Below are 17,461 nucleotides of genomic sequence, written 5' to 3' on the forward strand. Positions count from 1 at the left end.
GAGATGGTGAGACTTTGATCTGATCACTGGGTAGCATTCTGCTTCTTTAACCCAGTGCTTTTGCTAAAAGTGAAGGCCCTATTTATAGAATGTGGGCACAGAGTTGACACTTAAAAAGCCCAGTCCAGGCTGATTCCTTCAGATTCGACTGTGCCTCTAAACACACAGTATGCATAAAGAGAATGGGAGAGTAATGAGGATGAGAATGTCCTCTGTGGCTTGCGTTAGTTTAACGAGTGTGTGTGTGTGTGTGTGAGAGAGAGAGAGAGAGACTGGGATTACTGACCATCTGCTTTGAAGGGCAAACCATTATGTGGAGGAGTAATTGGTCCCCTCGTGGAGCTCTAAAATCCACAGTGATGTGAGGATTAAAGTCCACATAGACATTAAAGTGAGTGAATATGTGTGTTTTCGTCTGCAAAGAGCTTTAACATACGATGACTTGTATAAATAATATTTGCACCCCTTGAACTTGGTTGCATCTGACTAATCTTCACTTCACCTAATAGTCACTGACTTAGTGAACGGTCTCCTCTAGATACAGTCATGCTTGGACTGTACTGTATGTTACACTTTTAATAATGGATTTAAAGGTCGGACAGCACCATGGTGCAGAGGGTAACATTGCCACATCGCTTCTCCTGCTCCTGGCTCCTTGGATCGATACTAAACTCGGGCCACTGTCTATTTGGAGTTTCACAAGTTATTCCTCTGGTCACGTTGGTTTCCTCCCACCGTTCAAAAGCATAGAGGTAGGCGGATTGGTTGTGCTAAATTTAGTCTGCATATGAGGGCGTGTGTGTGTGTGCATGGTGCCCTGTGATGCTCTGGCTGTTACTGATGGTGAATAAATGAATAATTTAATGGTGCATTCAAAGTTTAGAACATATTTTTTAATAATCAAACTTATGCGTGATCATTTTCCAGAACTTTTGTCTCTGACTTGTTCTGTTGTTTGTACATATTGTGTGAGCTCTCTAACAAACTTGGGGATCCTCCAAAAACAGGTATCTTTTCAGTATACTGATTTATTTAATAAAAGATATGACTTCTGATTCAAACTGGTTGCACAAAATTTATTTAGGATAATTCAGTCTTTAGGATTTTAGAGCATCTACTCTGAGCAGTCATAACATTAAAGGGAAGATATTAAGCCCAATATTGTGTAGGTTCCCCTTGTGCCAATGGGTCACTTCTGTCCCCCAGGAGCATGACTTCATGAGACCTCTGGGAGTGTGCTTTGGTGTCTGGAACCGGGACGTTCGTTGGTTGCAGGGTGGTGCTTTCATAGAATAGACTTCTTTGTCCAACACTTAGTCGGATTGAGATATGGAGCCCAGCAGAAGAACCTTGAATTCTTTGCCTGCTAAGCCCCATGGATAGCAAGCTGTGATGCACTGGGTGTTCTGATACCTTTCTATCATGGTCAGGAATGACTAGGAATTTGTGCTTCATTCACTTTTTTTGTGGGATTGGACCAGACGGGTCACCACAGGCGTAGATAAGGCTTGCCTGCCCGTGATCCTGCCACCAGATTACTGCTACTGTATATAAAGTGTAATTAAACCTGGTGGTGGTTTTAGTGTTGTGGCTGGTCTGTGTATAGTGACTACAATAAAATTCATATTGGAATGGGTGGAGAAAAGTTTCAGGTGTGTTGTGCCATAAAAAAGTATCAGCGAGAATAAAAGGAAAGCGGTGGTGAGACCAGTGATGCTCTACGGCTTGGAGACAGTGAAACTGAAGAAAAGACAGGAGGCAGAGTTGGAGGTAGCAGAGATGAAGATGTTGAGGTTCTCTTTGGGAGTGACAAGGATGGATAGCATCAAGAATGAGTTCATCAGAGGGACAACCCACGTTAGATGTTTTGGAGATAAAGTCAGAGAGGCCAGATTGAGGTGGTTTGGGCATGTTCAGAGGAGAGATGGTGGATATATCGGTAAAAGGATGCTGAGGTTGGAACTGCCAGGCAGGAGGTCTAGAGGAAGACCAAAGAGGAGATTTATGGATGCAGTGAGAGAGGACATGAAGTTAGTTGGTGTGAGAGAAGAGGGTGCAGAGGATAGGATTAGATGGAGGCAGATGATTCGCTGTGGCGACCCCTGAAAGACTCAAAGGGAACAGCCGAAAGACAAAGAAGAAGAATAAAATTCATACCCCCCCCACTTTAACATTAATGGTAATTTTGTTTACATTCATGAACTACCATTGAATTATGTTCACACACAAAATGTGAAATTGGCCGAAGTGGATGTGGGGGATGAAATGGTTTGTTAAATAATGTTAAATTAATTGTGTCCCTTTCTCTTTCTCTCTGTAGGGACCTGAGGAGTAATCTGATTAGTACAGTGGAGCCTGGAGCATTTCGCGGATTGGTTATGCTGAAGAGACTGTGAGTATGCTAATATATGCTAATGTATGATCTTTGATCTGTACAACTTGATTAGAAAACAGGCTCCATTTCCCTTAGGCATGTGTACTCATACCTGCATTTCTTCATTTAAATCTAAAATAATAGTTTACTTGGTACCTAGTGAACATCTTTTCAAGTACAGTGAATGTGGACAGGATGCTTTATTACAGCAGTGCCCAAATCGCTTGGTAGAGCAACTCTACCAGCTTTATTCATCTTGTTACATTCCACATAATGTTGGTTTCTTGCTTGCTAATATAAAATTTTCTAGCTTGCTAACATTATTTATTACTGATTCAAAGTGAAATGTAATGTAATGAAAAAACAAGGCAATGTACAACAGTGTTAAAGTTTGTTAATGATAAATTTAATGTGATGTACCCTACTCTAAAATGAAACAAGTAAGTGTTTGGCTAGTTTGAACCCAGCTAATATTAGTTAGCAAACACAAGCCCACTCCACCACTCCCCTGCTCTTCATCCCTACACCTCCCCACATATATATCATGACATACAATATCAAGAGAATTAAGCATGCGTGTTAAATTGAAATAGGAAGTAATGCATCGTCTGGAATTAAACGACTGCTTTTTTTTTTTTTTTTTTCTCTCTAAACAACATTTGTTATTGCTTTAGATGACTGTGGTAAAAAAAAAAAACCCACATGAATAAATGTAAAACACCTCACTGCCTGATGTGTCAGTGATGCCCCGAAACGAGTTGTCCTTTGAGGTCATCACTACTGCCTAAGATCTGTGTGTTCAAAGCATACTCGCACACAGATTCCGTCTTATTGGAATGTAAAGAGAGAGCATGCATGCCCCTTGATGTTAGGAAATGAGCTGTGTGAAAAGATACACAGCTCACTGACACATATTTAGAAACATGATCATTCATTTTCTTTCTTGTTGACTTATTTACTGTAGGATTGCTTTTTATTGTAATGTATCATTTTGGCATGATTTATATTAAGGCGATTAGAATCTACAGTACCAGCCACACTATTAGGAACAATATGAGGATACTGGGTTGTAGCCACCTTGCTTTGAGAACAGCTTCACTCCGTCATGGCATAAACTGCACAAGGTGATGGGAACCGTCCTATAAAATTCCAATTCAAGTTGACTTGATTGCATAATGCGATTCCTTAAGATTTGACTGTCTAGTTTTTTTGGTCAGACTTTCCCCTAATGTAGTCTCAGATTCTTGTTTTTGACTTGGAATCCAATGCAATCTTCTGCTGTAAAGTCCATCAACTTCAATCTTTAATGTCTTGTGTTTTCTGAGCACTTTATAAAGAGTGGTTGGGACAGATGAGAGGGGAAATGAGGTTGCTGCTGATGTTGTTACATAATGTAAACAAGCAATCTTTTAATAATTATTTTTAGGGTAAATGATCACACCATTAATTCTGTAGTGGCGTAATCGTACTGTAAAACCTGTTTTCTTACAGGAATATTCCTTTTTTAATTATACATTTACTGTGCTGAGAAATGTATAGAAAATCAGTCTATGCATAACTCATGATGCAAGTCGATGGCTGCTTTCATGCATACGTAACTTTTTGCAACTCATAGAAAAATATTTTTTATTTTTTGGTATATTTCTGATTTTGTTTGGTTGTACACTGCACATAACCAACCAAACCAAAAGATAACAGTGGTGTGTGGAGCTGAAAATACCAATGTTTTTCTTAAAGGTCATTGATGGAAAAAAGTAGCAACACTTTATTCTGAGAAATCACAAAATGTTACAAGAGCACAGACAATGGATCTTGTAACTAATGTAAAATATTTTGTGTAACATATACTGTACAGCACTTATTTTCCCTTTTTTTGTTTCGGCAAGTAAAAACACAGTATATTTAGCTTGCTTTCTGCAGGTGGATCGATTTAGAGTTGAATCTCTTTTAAAATCCAGAAGAGCTGCTCGAATCTGCTAGGAACCAGAGTGATAGTATCTCATTTGAATGCTCTCAGACACAATCAGGAGAAAAAAAATGCCAGGATTCCATTGACACTGACTAAATTCTGGAAATGTAAATGCACCCCAGGGCATTTTCAAATTTGATTTAAATACTTAAGTTTGTATTTAGGACCAATTTTGGGCTTGGATGGGCTTACCTGTTGTGTTTTTATAATGTTTTTTAGTATGAAATCAATGATGAGCAGTGCTTTTTGAATATATAACAGGGATACATGCCAGCAAGGAGCTGTTCTTATATGAGATTCCATCCATCCATCTACTGTAGGAACCTCTTTAGTCCTTCCGGGGATTGAGAAGGACAATGGTGACCATTGTATTTATTCCCATTTTGTATGATCGTGGTAGGACCTCTGGTCAACGTTCACAGCCTGTATGCACACAGGACCTGGAGGTGCAACCAAACCACCTGTATGAGATTACTTTTAATCATTCATGCTGGCATTTTTGGCGATGCTCTCATCCAAGCACCAGCACTAGTACGGTTTGCTAATTACAATGCTATTGTCCCTAGAAAGAGTGGTTTTAATTTCTCTCAAATTTCTCTGAGAGAGAGAATTGTGAAAATATACAGTATAAAGGCATTCAGTTTCTTTCACTAACACTAACAGATCTTTTCTGGCTTTTAAAAAATTTGAGAGAGGAGGAAGTTGAACCAATGACATTGTTCAGAAAGCAGGACTGATATCTTCTAGTGTCGCCTGCATGACCATTAAAGTGATTGTTTAAATTGTTCCTTTTTGGATTACTCCTCGGCACTAAAACAGCTTTCACACTTCAAAAAGCAAACGGAAGTCTCATCCAGACAAAATGTACACTTTCTCAGGCACTGTGGCCTTGCACCTCCAGGGTCCGGGTTCGAATCCTGGCCAGGTTAGATTCTTGCTTCAGTGTGCATGGAGTTTACATGGGTGCATTCCATTCCGAAGTGTACTTCATAGGGTGCTCCCTACACCCTGCTCCGTTTGCAGGAAATGTTGGTGAAGGGAACTTCCCTTAACAAAACACCACCATTCTGAACACCCTGCAGACGTCACTTCCTTTGTGCGTTACCATGGATACCACTTCTGCTGTGGAAATTTCATACTACTGTGCGAACATTAAATATTAAATATTTATTGAAACAAAAAACTGATACCATTATGAAGCATATGATTGAAACATGTATAACTTGAAAATAAATTATTGATTAATATTAATAATAATAATAATAATAATTGATTAAACATGTACTGAGATTTTTTTTATAATAACTAAGATTTCTTGATTTAATAAAAATGTAAATTTTTGTGTGCTTTTAATATGATGTCCTCCTCAATAATAATGATAATAAATATATAAATCCTTTTTCGAGCTCTCTTTTTTTTACGCACCGGCGAGACGCAATAACTTATGGGAAATGTTTCATTCCCTTTTTCAGGGCAGTAAAGACCTGTTGTTCACTTGTTCCCTACTCCATTCGCAGTTCCCTTTAAACTAAACATTTTCGCTCCCTGCGGTTTGGAATACTACACCCTGTGAAGTACACTTTGCGGGGTACTTCAAGCCGTTTGGAACACACATATATTCTCCCTGTGCTTGGTGGGTTTCCTCCAGATACTCTGGTTTCCTTACAATCCAAAGACATGGAGATTAGACTAATTGACGTTTCCAAATTGCCTGTAGTGTGAATAAATATGTAAGTGTGTATGTGTGTGTGCCCTGCGATGGATTGAATAGGATCCAGGGATAGGCTCCAGGCCCCTGGCGACTGTACAGGATTAAGTGGTATACAGTAGACGATGAGTATAGACGATCAGTACAACCAATCTATAATAAATGATTACTGAAATGTTTTTGCTTAACTAAAAATAATCGTAATGTAATTGCAGGGCATGGTACTGTATTTTGCATTTATTTTACAACTTTTCAGACTGGATGAGAAAATGCACCTTTGGCACAATGTCTCTGGCTTTAAACACCTTCTCTCATTATCTCTCACACTCTCACGCCGGCATACACACTGACGCACGTACACAGATGGCTGTGAATAAATAGTAAATGTACTGTATGTGCTTGTTTAAATGCAGCCATGATCACTTTAAGGCTGCTAATTGTAGAAGCGTCTGCCAGGTCCTGGCGCTAATGTGTGAGCCAGTGTGAGCCATAATGGTGTGTAGAGCTAATTTAAGAGCTCCTAACTGGTGATTACAGCTGAGGTCTGTGCCACTCCCTCCGCTCAGCTTCTGCACATATCTTTAATTACATACAGCGAAAGCTCAGCACCACAGCCACAGTGCATTCACTTGGTCATTAACAAAAAGGTCACTGCTCTTAAGCTCTAAAACAGCTGGCCGGTACAACACTCAAAACACAGTGTGGGTTTTGTCCCGAGACGTCTGTTTCATCAGAGGTATTTTTGCTGGACTGTAGAATAATGTGTAGGTTTACGCCGGTATGGATGAGTGGGATGATCCGTCTGTGTGTTGTGCTTTGGACAGCATCCTTACTGAACCACAACATGAGACGTATGAAGAGATCAGGGTGTCGAAGTGTCTACATGGCATTTCTTTACGCTTGGCATAAAAGCACAAATATTATTTCTTTCACTGAAGGATTGATTCTGGGTTTGCAACGTGCATTATTAGTTCTGCATCATCATCATCACAGATTTATTTAACTGTCAATTAATTCCTTTTGAATCCTGTGTAGATTGCTCAATTTTGCCTGCCATTTTTCCTTTTGTTAGCGTTAACTTAATCGATTAATGATTTTAAGATTTCATTTGTGTTTCATTCGTGCATGATTTTGGTGAAATCTATTGATTGTTTCTTAATAATAAGTTAACTTAACGAGGTTTTATCCTGCTAAAATAGCCACTGCCATTGTTGTCATGGAAGGATGTACTTGCTCCACAACAATGTTTAAGTGGGTGATACATGTCAGTGTAATATCCACCAATGTCAGGACAACAAGACTTCTCAGCATTACTCTGCCTCTCTTGGCTTGCTTTCTTCAAATACTGTAGTCCATCCTGGTGACATCTCTCCCTCAGATAGGTGACATGCACTCACCTGGTCATGATACACATGATGTAAAAGAAAATTTAATTCATCAGACCAAACACTTTGTTCCACTGTTCCATGGTCCAGATCTGATGCTCCGGTTTCCATTATTATCTGCAGCTATACACAGCAAGCTACAATACACTGATTTCTTTTTTCATTTACTGTACATGCTCCCTTGCACCTCCAGGGTTCGGGATCGATTCCCGGCCAGGTTCGATTCCTGTCTCTGTGTACATGTAGATTGCATGTTCCCCCGTGCTTGATGGGTTTACGCCGGGTACTCCGGTTTCCTCCCACAGTCCAAAGACATGAAGGCTAGGCAAATTGACGTTTCCAAATTGCCCAGAGCGTGTGAGTGTGTATGTGTGTGTGCCCTGCGATGGATTGGCACCCTTTCCAGGGTGTACGCCGCCTTGTGCCCTAAGTCTGCTGGGATAGGCTCCAGGCCCTCTGTGACCCTGAATACAGGATTAATCGGTATACACGATGAGTGAGTGAGTCTGGGTGCATGAAGTTTGCACGTTCTCCCTGTGCTTGGTGGGTTTCCTCCAAAGGTCTCCGTTTTCCTCCCATAACATTTGGCAGGCACCCTTATCCAGAGCGACCTACCTGGTCATCTCATTATACATCTGAGCAGTTGAGGATTAAGCGGCATGGCCAACAATGGCGGCTTGGAGGTGTTGGGGTTTAAACCTGACACCTTCTGATCACTAATCCAATATTTTAAACACAGAGATACAGTACCCTCTTCCCCCGATACCATTCTATTATAGCTATAGATAGCATAGATATTTTCAGCAAGTTACTGTAAGCTTACAATATCTCTTGGATTGGACCAGACGGCCTAGCCTTTGCTCCCCACATGCCTTGTGTGCTCCCTGTTACCAGTTTACTAGATGATCTTCCTTGGAGTACTTTTGGTAGGTACACAACACAAAACCAGAAGTCTTGCTCTGAGATGCTCTGACCCAGTTGTCTAGCCATCACAATGTGTCCTTTGATCCTTGTCTAGTTTTCTTGATTCCATAACTTGTTTACTTGTTGCCTGATATATGTTCACATGTAATAAGATAGTCATTATTATTTCCTTATTAACCTTTCGTTGATTTTAGGCTTATGACTAATCAGTGCATGTGAATCTTCCCACAAATTCAAAAGCACATAATTGTAAAGGATGTCTTTGCATACCTTATAGCTTTTCTTTTACTTTACCAATGAGGCACAAACCAGTTCCAGCAGTAACAGTCCATAAAGATGGGCAAGGTTACTGCAAGGTTGGTTTGGAGGAACCTGAGTGGTCTGAACAGAGCTCTGACCTTAAACTCACTGAACAATTTGAACACTGGCTGCACGACAGACCTCATCGCCCAGCGTGGGTGTCTGACCCTACTAATGCTGTTGTGACTGAATGAGCACAAATCCCCATAGCCGTGTTCCAAATTTGTGGAACGAATTACAATAGCAAAGCGGGACTAAATCTACAGTGGGATGTTTAAAAAGCACACGTGGATGTGATGATCAGTTTCTACACACTTTCGGCGATATAGTGGATATTGAGAAGCCATTTCCTCTACAGATCACAGCATGTCCTTCTCAACAATTGTAACTTCAAACAGATAGTAATATGACAAGGTCAACCAATTATGTTATTATGTTATTTGTCATCTGGTTCTGACAGCACAGAGACTTTTGAAAAACAGCTTTTACACACAGCCAAACATACTGAATACTCAATGTTCAATGAAAATAACCTCAGTGTCAAAAAACAATATTGTAAAAATGCCTTTAATCCGAATTGGATTACATTTACACAAGCACCTTTACCCAAAAATCATTTTAATGTGTTTTGACTGTTTTTCCAAGATATGGATCTTTTTTTTTTTTATTTCCCTAAATTATTTAATTATAGTTATATACACGTCAACTGTAGGGATGATTCACAAATCAGCAACACATCAATCTTCCTACACAAAGTTGCAAGTGATTTTCTTTTCTCCCATTCCTCCAAGGATGTGTCTTGGGGTAATAAACACATGCTATAAATCAGAGAGAGTTGATTAGTTTACTCATCATGTATTCCTGCTCATTTTTCACCAACCTTCTCATGCTAAGCAGAAGGAATCTCGAGCAGCATGTGAAGGGGTTGTGTGTGTCTGTTTCCATTAACTTTAGTTTCTATTGAGAAGTTCTTAACAGAACAAAGTGGGTGAATTATAGTACGCTTCTGAGTAAAACTAATCCAGCTTGTGTAGGATTCATCAGAGTTAGATTATCGCTAGAGAATCTTGTCCAACGTTCATGTCCAACGTGACCCTAAATGGCTGATCATGCTGAAAAACAACCAATTCCGGTCACCGGCTGATCAACCGGTGCATCCCTATTAATGTAATAAATCATTAAAAATTTATTTTGGAATTACAATTCATACCTGAATTAGTTCATTTTTATTAATTCATTAAAAAATGACATACAGTATATTAAGAAAATGCATTTTTTATTGGTGCCCTTATGGCCACCCATCTTCATGTACAGATATGAGATGTGGAAGAAGGGGGCGGGGCTTCCACAAGCTGGCAATTTGTTTTGCAAATCAGTCACACAGTTCAGACTAGTGATGAGAAGTTTGAATCATTTTAGTGACTTGGTTCTTTTTTTGAGTCATTTCGTTCTTTTGTTCAGAAATAAAATCAAATGTTACATTTTCAATAAACAGACTCCCTACCCGCCTACATACACACATTTTGGTTATAGTTCCAGTAATGACAATATTACAATGCAGCTAAGGATAATAAACAGAATGAGCAGATCACCTCTCATATCTTCTGATCCGAGTCGTTCGTTCTTTTGAATCTATTGCACTGCATAGTCTATGGGAGTGACGTGACAACAGAACGAATAAATTGGACTCAAAGGTTTCTGTACATAACCTACGGTGGTTTTGCTAAGATTTAAGCATGGTAGAAAGTAGAAAATGAACAAATCACTCGCCGAGACTACTCGTTCTTCTGATTCACATTAAAGACTCGTTCAAAAAGAAAAAGTTTCGACCAGCTACAGTATTTTTGAGCGCTAATACATACTAGTGTGTTCCGATGTTAAAATAAACAGATTTGTTACGAAATGGGCAAAACGTTGACTGGTCTGGTAACACTGAATATCATCATGTAGAGATGATTAAATTGTATCGTACCTTGGACCATATTTCTTTTTACCAGTCATTCAATCCCGTTGTTATTATTTTTAGTTTATCTGTAATCAACTCCTTCTTGGTTGACTGTTGCATTCTTCACCAGTAATATGTAGTGTTTAGCTCTGGGTCAAAGGTGTATTGAATCTTTAGCGATATAGGTTAATTTAATTAACTCAATCAAAATTTTAAAGGTACACTTTATATACCAGTTCTGCTTATCACGTGGCCAACGATGATAACATAAAATTTTGTACTTAGCAATTATGAGCGAGGTAACTTAAGATCTGGACAAATGTTAAGCCTTTAAAATATATGACCAAGACAACAGTTCTTTATAAAGAAACAAGAATTTATTTTACTAATCTACGACACATGAGACTACGCTACTTGAATGCACACACACACACACACACACACACACATATAAACAGTTTGGAAGGTAAAAATGAATGAATTCTTCTAGTATTGTTTACTAGATCAAATAAAGTCTCAAGAACAGAGTCTTGGGTTTAATCTTACGGTTTAGTTATGAAACGAGCACCAACTTCAGCAATTGGTTGGTGCGCTGTTGTAGAGATGGCGTCTTTCGGGAAAGCCCTTCGGTTGCCTGGTTACCGATGGCTGCGCTCTGGAGTGGTGGCGTAGCGCCTGCTAGAGCAGAAGCCCGAGCTGGTTAGAAGAGGATGTTGGAGATTGCAAGTTGTAGTAGTGGATGTTGTAGACAATTCTGCCACTGGTGATTGGTCCAATCGGTTGCGGGACCTTAGCTACGCCTTTTTGTGCATACATTAGCCCAGTGTTCCGGCTGTCACGTGGGCTCATCCGGTTGGAGGTTTAATACCTTTTATAAAGTAATTTTGCATGAGCTCTGTTCATGCTACCAATTTTCCGTGTTTACCAACAATCTTTAAATAAAGTCAGCTTTAGATTGCTTTCAAACATTACTTCCTTTATCTAATAAAAAAGGTTTGTAAATGCTAATTACACTTTTTAAGTTATGCAGAATAATCAAACATACATACGTGTACATACTTGTGAATCCCTCGTGGTGGGAGTGAATTATTTGATAAGTTTGTTTATGTAAGTTATAAGTTTATAAAATAGGATCACGATATTAATCAAATCGCCACTCGAGGTACTGCTGATTCCCATCCCTAAAAGGTATGCTATCGTTAAGACTACTCATTTGGGGTTAAGTGAAGCTACATAAGGGGTATGTTATAATATCTTAAACTGATATATTTTGCTTAATTTAACAAACTAAAAGGCATTACTTTGATATCGACTAGAGTTTTCTGGAGAGGCTTTTTAAAAAGCTAAAGATGAGGAGTAGAGAAAGCAGCAAGCACATACTGTTGACATTGGATGATGAGTTATTGATTAATTTAGTTATAAATTTAAGACTATACCCTAGTAGATGAAATCTGCCATATACAGTTGTATATTCATATACACCAATCAACTGTAATATTACCCAGTGAAGCATTAAGCCCAGTATTGTGTAGGTTCTTTACAAGACCTCTTGTAGATGTGCTGTGGTGTCTGGTACCAGGATGTTAGCAGCAGATCCTTTAGGCGGTGTGGTTTGCAGGGTGGGCGTCTATGGACTTGCTTGTTTGCTGCATTCCAATGAGGCATGAAGGCAATGGGCCCCATGAATGGTCCAGGTTATAATGCACTGGGTGTTCTGGTGACTTTATTATGTGGCCAGCATCAGCTTTTTTGGTGATTTGTGCTACATTGCCTTCTCTGTGGGATCAGACCGGACTGGCTGGCCTTTGGTCCCTACGTGAATAAGCCTTGGGTGCCCATGATCCCGCCACCAGCTTACTGTGAAATGTTTTAGCTGATCGCTGTATGTACAGTAAGAAACTACTGTGTATCCTACTATATAAACTACAGATGGGCACACTTTCAATTGATGGCTGCACATCAATCCAAACGCACACAAGTGTGCCATTACTTTAATTCATTCATCTTAGCTTGAGCTTATTCTGGGAACACCCCCATTATGGGACTTTAGTCTATTACATTAAGCACACATGCTCATTCTAACCTAGTGGCAATTGAAAACAGCATTAACATACTGGCATGCTTTTGAAAGTACAGCAATGAGTCTGAGTGCAAGCTTTGTGTACGGTTAATGAGGGCAGTAAATCACTTGTGTAATAGTGCATATACAGGAAATTTCTAAGCCCAAACAGGAGTGCATTTGTAATATCCTGCTGCTGTGTGTTTTATTCTCCTCCATCCGACAGTTCAAAAGCTACCCTAATAAGAGCGCCCCCTTGTGGAGAATGTTCATCCATAAGTCAGTGAATTACAGGCCACATGCAGGCATCCCTGTTGTTTTACGGGAGTATCGGGACTAAAAAGGGCATGTTTATAAACCACAAACCATTGCTTATTCTCTGTGATGCTTTTAAATGTTTGGCGTCAGGCAATTCATGTCAATTTAAAACCTCTCTTTGTGCGTGTCTGTGTGTGTGTCTGCAGGGATCTATCCAACAACCGCATTGGCTGCCTTTCCGCCGGGATATTTCTTGACCTTGGCAATCTCTCGAAGCTGTGAGTAATGTGCTGACTGAAACGCACAGTGTGCTCCCTGCTCCTACCGTGACCTGCTTCAGCTCTGTATAAGAAACAAGACTGACATTATTGTTGTGGTGCATAATTATAAATTGTCTTCATAGAAATTGTCTAATATGTTTCTTTCTGTTTTTTTTTTTTTTTTTTTTTTAGAAATTTATCAGGAAACATCTTCTCCATGCTTCCTGAAGGGCTGTTCATACACTTGAGTTCCTTGAGAGTTCTGTAAGATTATTGAGTGGTACTTCTGCACACTAGAAGTATCTTGATAACACTATTACAAAGATATAAGCTAATTATGTTCACTTGTTACATATTTACCTGTGTGTGTGTGTGTGTGTGTGTGTGTGTGTGTGTGTGTGTGTGTGTGTGTGTGTGTGCATGATCAGACATTTCAGTACAGATTACCTGTATTGTGACTGCCAGTTGAATTGGTTGCTGATGTGGGCCAGAGCCAGATCTGTACGCGTTGGAAACGAGACAGCATGTGTGTATCCTTCACACCTCCATGGCTTCCCAGTGCGTGGCCTCCAAGAACACCAGCTCACCTGTGGTAATCCAAAACACGCATTGACATGCATTTACTGGCCACTTTAATATGCATACAGGTGTTGGACCATGAAACTGAAATGCCTGGTTTTAGACCACAGTAATTCATTAGTATGGTGTAGGATCTCCTTTTGCGGCCAATACAGCATCAGTTCTTCTTGGGAATGACAAATACAAGTCCTGCAAAATAGCCAGATGGATTTTCAGCCATTCTTTTTGCAGAATAGCGGGCAGGTCACTACGTGATGACTGGCTCCTCCAAAATACCCCAAAGTGGCTCAATGATATTTGGTTCTGGTGACTGTGCAGGCCACGAGAGATGTTCAACTTTACTTTCATGTTCAACAAAGCACTCTGTCACCAGTGTGTATTGGTGCATTATCATCCTGATACACAAGCCCGCCTTCAGAATACAATGTTTGAACCATTGGGTACACATGGTGCTCCAGAATGGTTCGGTAGTCCTTGGCAGTGATGCGCCCATCTAGCACAAGTATTGGGCCTAGGGAATGCCATGATATTTTAGCCTAAACCATCACTGATCCACCTCCATGCTTCACTTTGGGCGTGCAACAATCTGGGTGGTACGCTTCTTTGGGGCTTTTCCACACTGTAACTCTCCTGCATGTGGGAGAGACAGTGAAGGGTGGACTCATCAGAGAACAATACGTTTCACATTGTCCACATCCTAAGATTTTTGCTGCTGGCACTATTGAAACCAACGTTTGGCATTGAGTTATCAAAGGTTTTGCTATAGCAGCCCGGCCATGTACTCTGACCCTGGGGAGCTTCTGATGAACAGTTTTGGCGGAAACAGGAGAGTTGAGGTGCACATTTCATTCTGCAGTAAGTTGGGCAGCTGTGGTTTTATGGTTTTTGGATACAATCACATCCCTTCCAGACAGTTTCCTCTTGCATTCACAGTTACTCCTGTTGGATGTGGTTCCTCCTTCTTGGTGGTATGCTGACATTACCCTGGATACCGTGGCTCGTGATAAATCAGACTTGCTGTCTTGGTGACAGATGCGCCAGCGAGACGCGCACCAACAATTTGTCCTCTTTTGAACTCCAATATGTCGCCCATAATGTTGTGTGCACTGCAATATTTAACTGTGCTATTACTTTGCTAATTAAACCTCCACACTTTGCTGGATTGTGCAATCAGTGAAGACTGGCCACCAGGCTGGTCAAATTTAGCCATGAAACCTGCAACACTAAATTGGCCAGTGTTTCAGTTTCATTGTCCAACCCCTGTATTTACCCAGTTATTTAATTAGCCAATCATGTGACAGAAGCACAATGCATAAAAACATAGGTCAAAAACATACAGGTCTAGAGCTTTACATCAAAAACATCATAATCGGGAGAAATGTCTGGTTGGTCTGGGCTGGTTTGATTATTTCTGAAACTGCAGAGCTCCTGGGACTCTAGAGTATACACTAAATGGTGAAACAAAGGAAAGAAAATAGTGCAGAATCTGCAGGGTGAAACGCCTTGTTGACAAAGAGAATGATCCGATCAGGTCTGAAATGACAGGAAGTATGTAGTAACTCAAATAAGCACTTTTTGCAACCATGGTAAGCTGAAATGCATCTCAGAACAGATGAAAATTGAGGAGGATTAGCTATACCATCAGGAGACCACATCAGGTTTCACCTTTGCCAGCCAAGACCAGGAGCCCAAGACTGTCATGGGCACTAAGGATTTGAATCACCAGGGATTATCCAAGTCCATATTATCACACTACCTACATGGTGATTCGATCTGTACTGCGATTCTATCAGTATCATGGTTTTATAATTTTTTTTTTGTTTTATTACAATTCTAAACAAATTTATGTCATAGTCATAGTTTGATAATGGGTTTTCTGTTAAGTCTGGTTTCTCTTAAGGTTTCTTCCTATCGCCCTCTCAGGGAGGTTTTCTTGCCACCGTCACCCTTGGCTTGCTCATCAGGGACAATCTAATCATTTTGATTTATAAGCATTTTTTTACATTTCATTCACTTTTCCATAATTCTGTTTTGATTCTGTAAAGCTGCTTTGTGACAATGACTATTGTTAAAAGTGCTATATAAATAATATTGAGTTCAATTAAATAGTTTGGAGAGCACCACCTGTAGGATTATTAAGGAACTAATTAATGTGTAGTTTCTGACAACTCACAATTTTCAGGAGGTAAGCACTTTATGGAAAATAAAACCAGACCTCCTTCTTCCAACAACCATGTCATTATCAGAGCCACAGAGATCACACTTTTCCTTATCCTAATGTCTGATGTAAATATTACCTAAAGCTCTTGATCTAGATCTGCATAATGATTTAACTGCATGGGTGTGCAGGTGTAGTGCTATTTCTAATAAAGTTAACATTTTATGAGGTCTGTCTTTGATGGGGACATTCAGCAGAATTTGTGAAAATTTATATTTGTCATTCTTAAAATTTGAAAGGTGCCATTCTTCTTTCCTTATCGTCTATACCATGCCATCCTGTGTACAGGGCCTGAGGGGCCTAGAGCCTTTCCTAGGAGACTTAGAGCACGAGGCGGGGTACAGAATGGATGGTGTGCCAATCCATTGCAAGGAACACACACATACACTCATTACAGACTACAGGACTGTGGGAAGAAACCGGAGTACCCGGAGGAAACCCGCCCAGAACCAGAGAGCATCAGCATCAGGCTTGATCTTAATGGCGTTTACTTTAACACAAACACAACAATAATTTACTTGAAGTAAATCCACAAATATTTCTATAATTTTTTTAATGAACATATGAACAGTCTAGTCCCAAATTTGCCTGATTTTGTGAAAGAATGCTGTGGCCCTCTATGTATGCGTTAAAGTACTGTATTCAAACCTGTACAGCAGGGTATTTGCATGCTAGCGTGGCTGGAATTAGCAGCACAAATCCGTTCTGTCTCTTTTCCAGCTCACTCCATCCATTACAGGATTAGAACAGTAATGTTCAGCCTCTTGGCCTGTACACTCCCTGGCTGCTAGACCAGATCGGCTGCAGCAGCCTCATGTAAACTAGTATTTATGCTCCTGCCAAGCTATTTAGTCCAAGTTCTATTGTAATAGCATTTCCAAGGTCATTATAACCATGTGTGGGTGCTCTGGAGCTCTGTGTGTATTACAGATCCGCTAACTATTTTGTTCATTCATGCCATATGATCGCTTGCAACACACTGCTTTTCATAACCTTTTGTTAAAGCAATATATAACTATTATATCCTAGTTCCCAAACACATGGTCATCACATGATACACACTTCTGATAGGACATAAAGGAGGCTCTGTAGCGCTCCAATTGTTTTCTCCCTTACAATGATAAGGAGCAACAGCCAACAAAACCACAAGTCCTTCTCTGTTTTGAGATATTTGGTAAAAACTGCAAAAAAAAAAAAGTGAACAAGAGTATGGTAATTTCCTAATTGTACTGTAGGGTCAAAGCGTAGTCTTGGCCCAGTGAAGCAAAAAACACTTAACTACACATTCACAATGTGTTTCTGAACCCTGGAGCACTCGAGCAGAAACCAGTCAAATCCAAAACCACTGTATCATTTGCCGAGACATAGAGTGTCGTCCAAGCATTACATTAGCGTAATAGAAAATAAAAGATGGAGCTTCTCACAGAGGCCAAGTGTCTCAGGGTGAGAAGGTTACAGCCGGCGTGTGGGGTTTCTGGCATC

The 17,461-nt window shown here is 40.0% G+C and overlaps 1 protein-coding gene across 1 annotated transcript in view; it reads left to right on the forward strand.

The window, feature by feature from the left end:
• LOC128529092 (adhesion G protein-coupled receptor A1) overlaps nucleotides 1-17,461 on the forward strand; it is a 225,257-nt gene that overhangs the window by 44,621 nt on the left and 163,175 nt on the right. Inside the window, exons 3-6 of the mRNA XM_053502426.1 lie at nucleotides 2,321-2,392; nucleotides 13,129-13,200; nucleotides 13,375-13,446; nucleotides 13,611-13,774. Coding sequence (XP_053358401.1) covers nucleotides 2,321-2,392; nucleotides 13,129-13,200; nucleotides 13,375-13,446; nucleotides 13,611-13,774 — 380 coding nt within the window. The remainder of the gene's footprint in view (nucleotides 1-2,320; nucleotides 2,393-13,128; nucleotides 13,201-13,374; nucleotides 13,447-13,610; nucleotides 13,775-17,461) is intronic.

The sequence above is a fragment of the Clarias gariepinus genome, chromosome 8 (assembly GCF_024256425.1).
Source record: "Clarias gariepinus isolate MV-2021 ecotype Netherlands chromosome 8, CGAR_prim_01v2, whole genome shotgun sequence".
NCBI lineage: Eukaryota > Metazoa > Chordata > Actinopteri > Siluriformes > Clariidae > Clarias > Clarias gariepinus.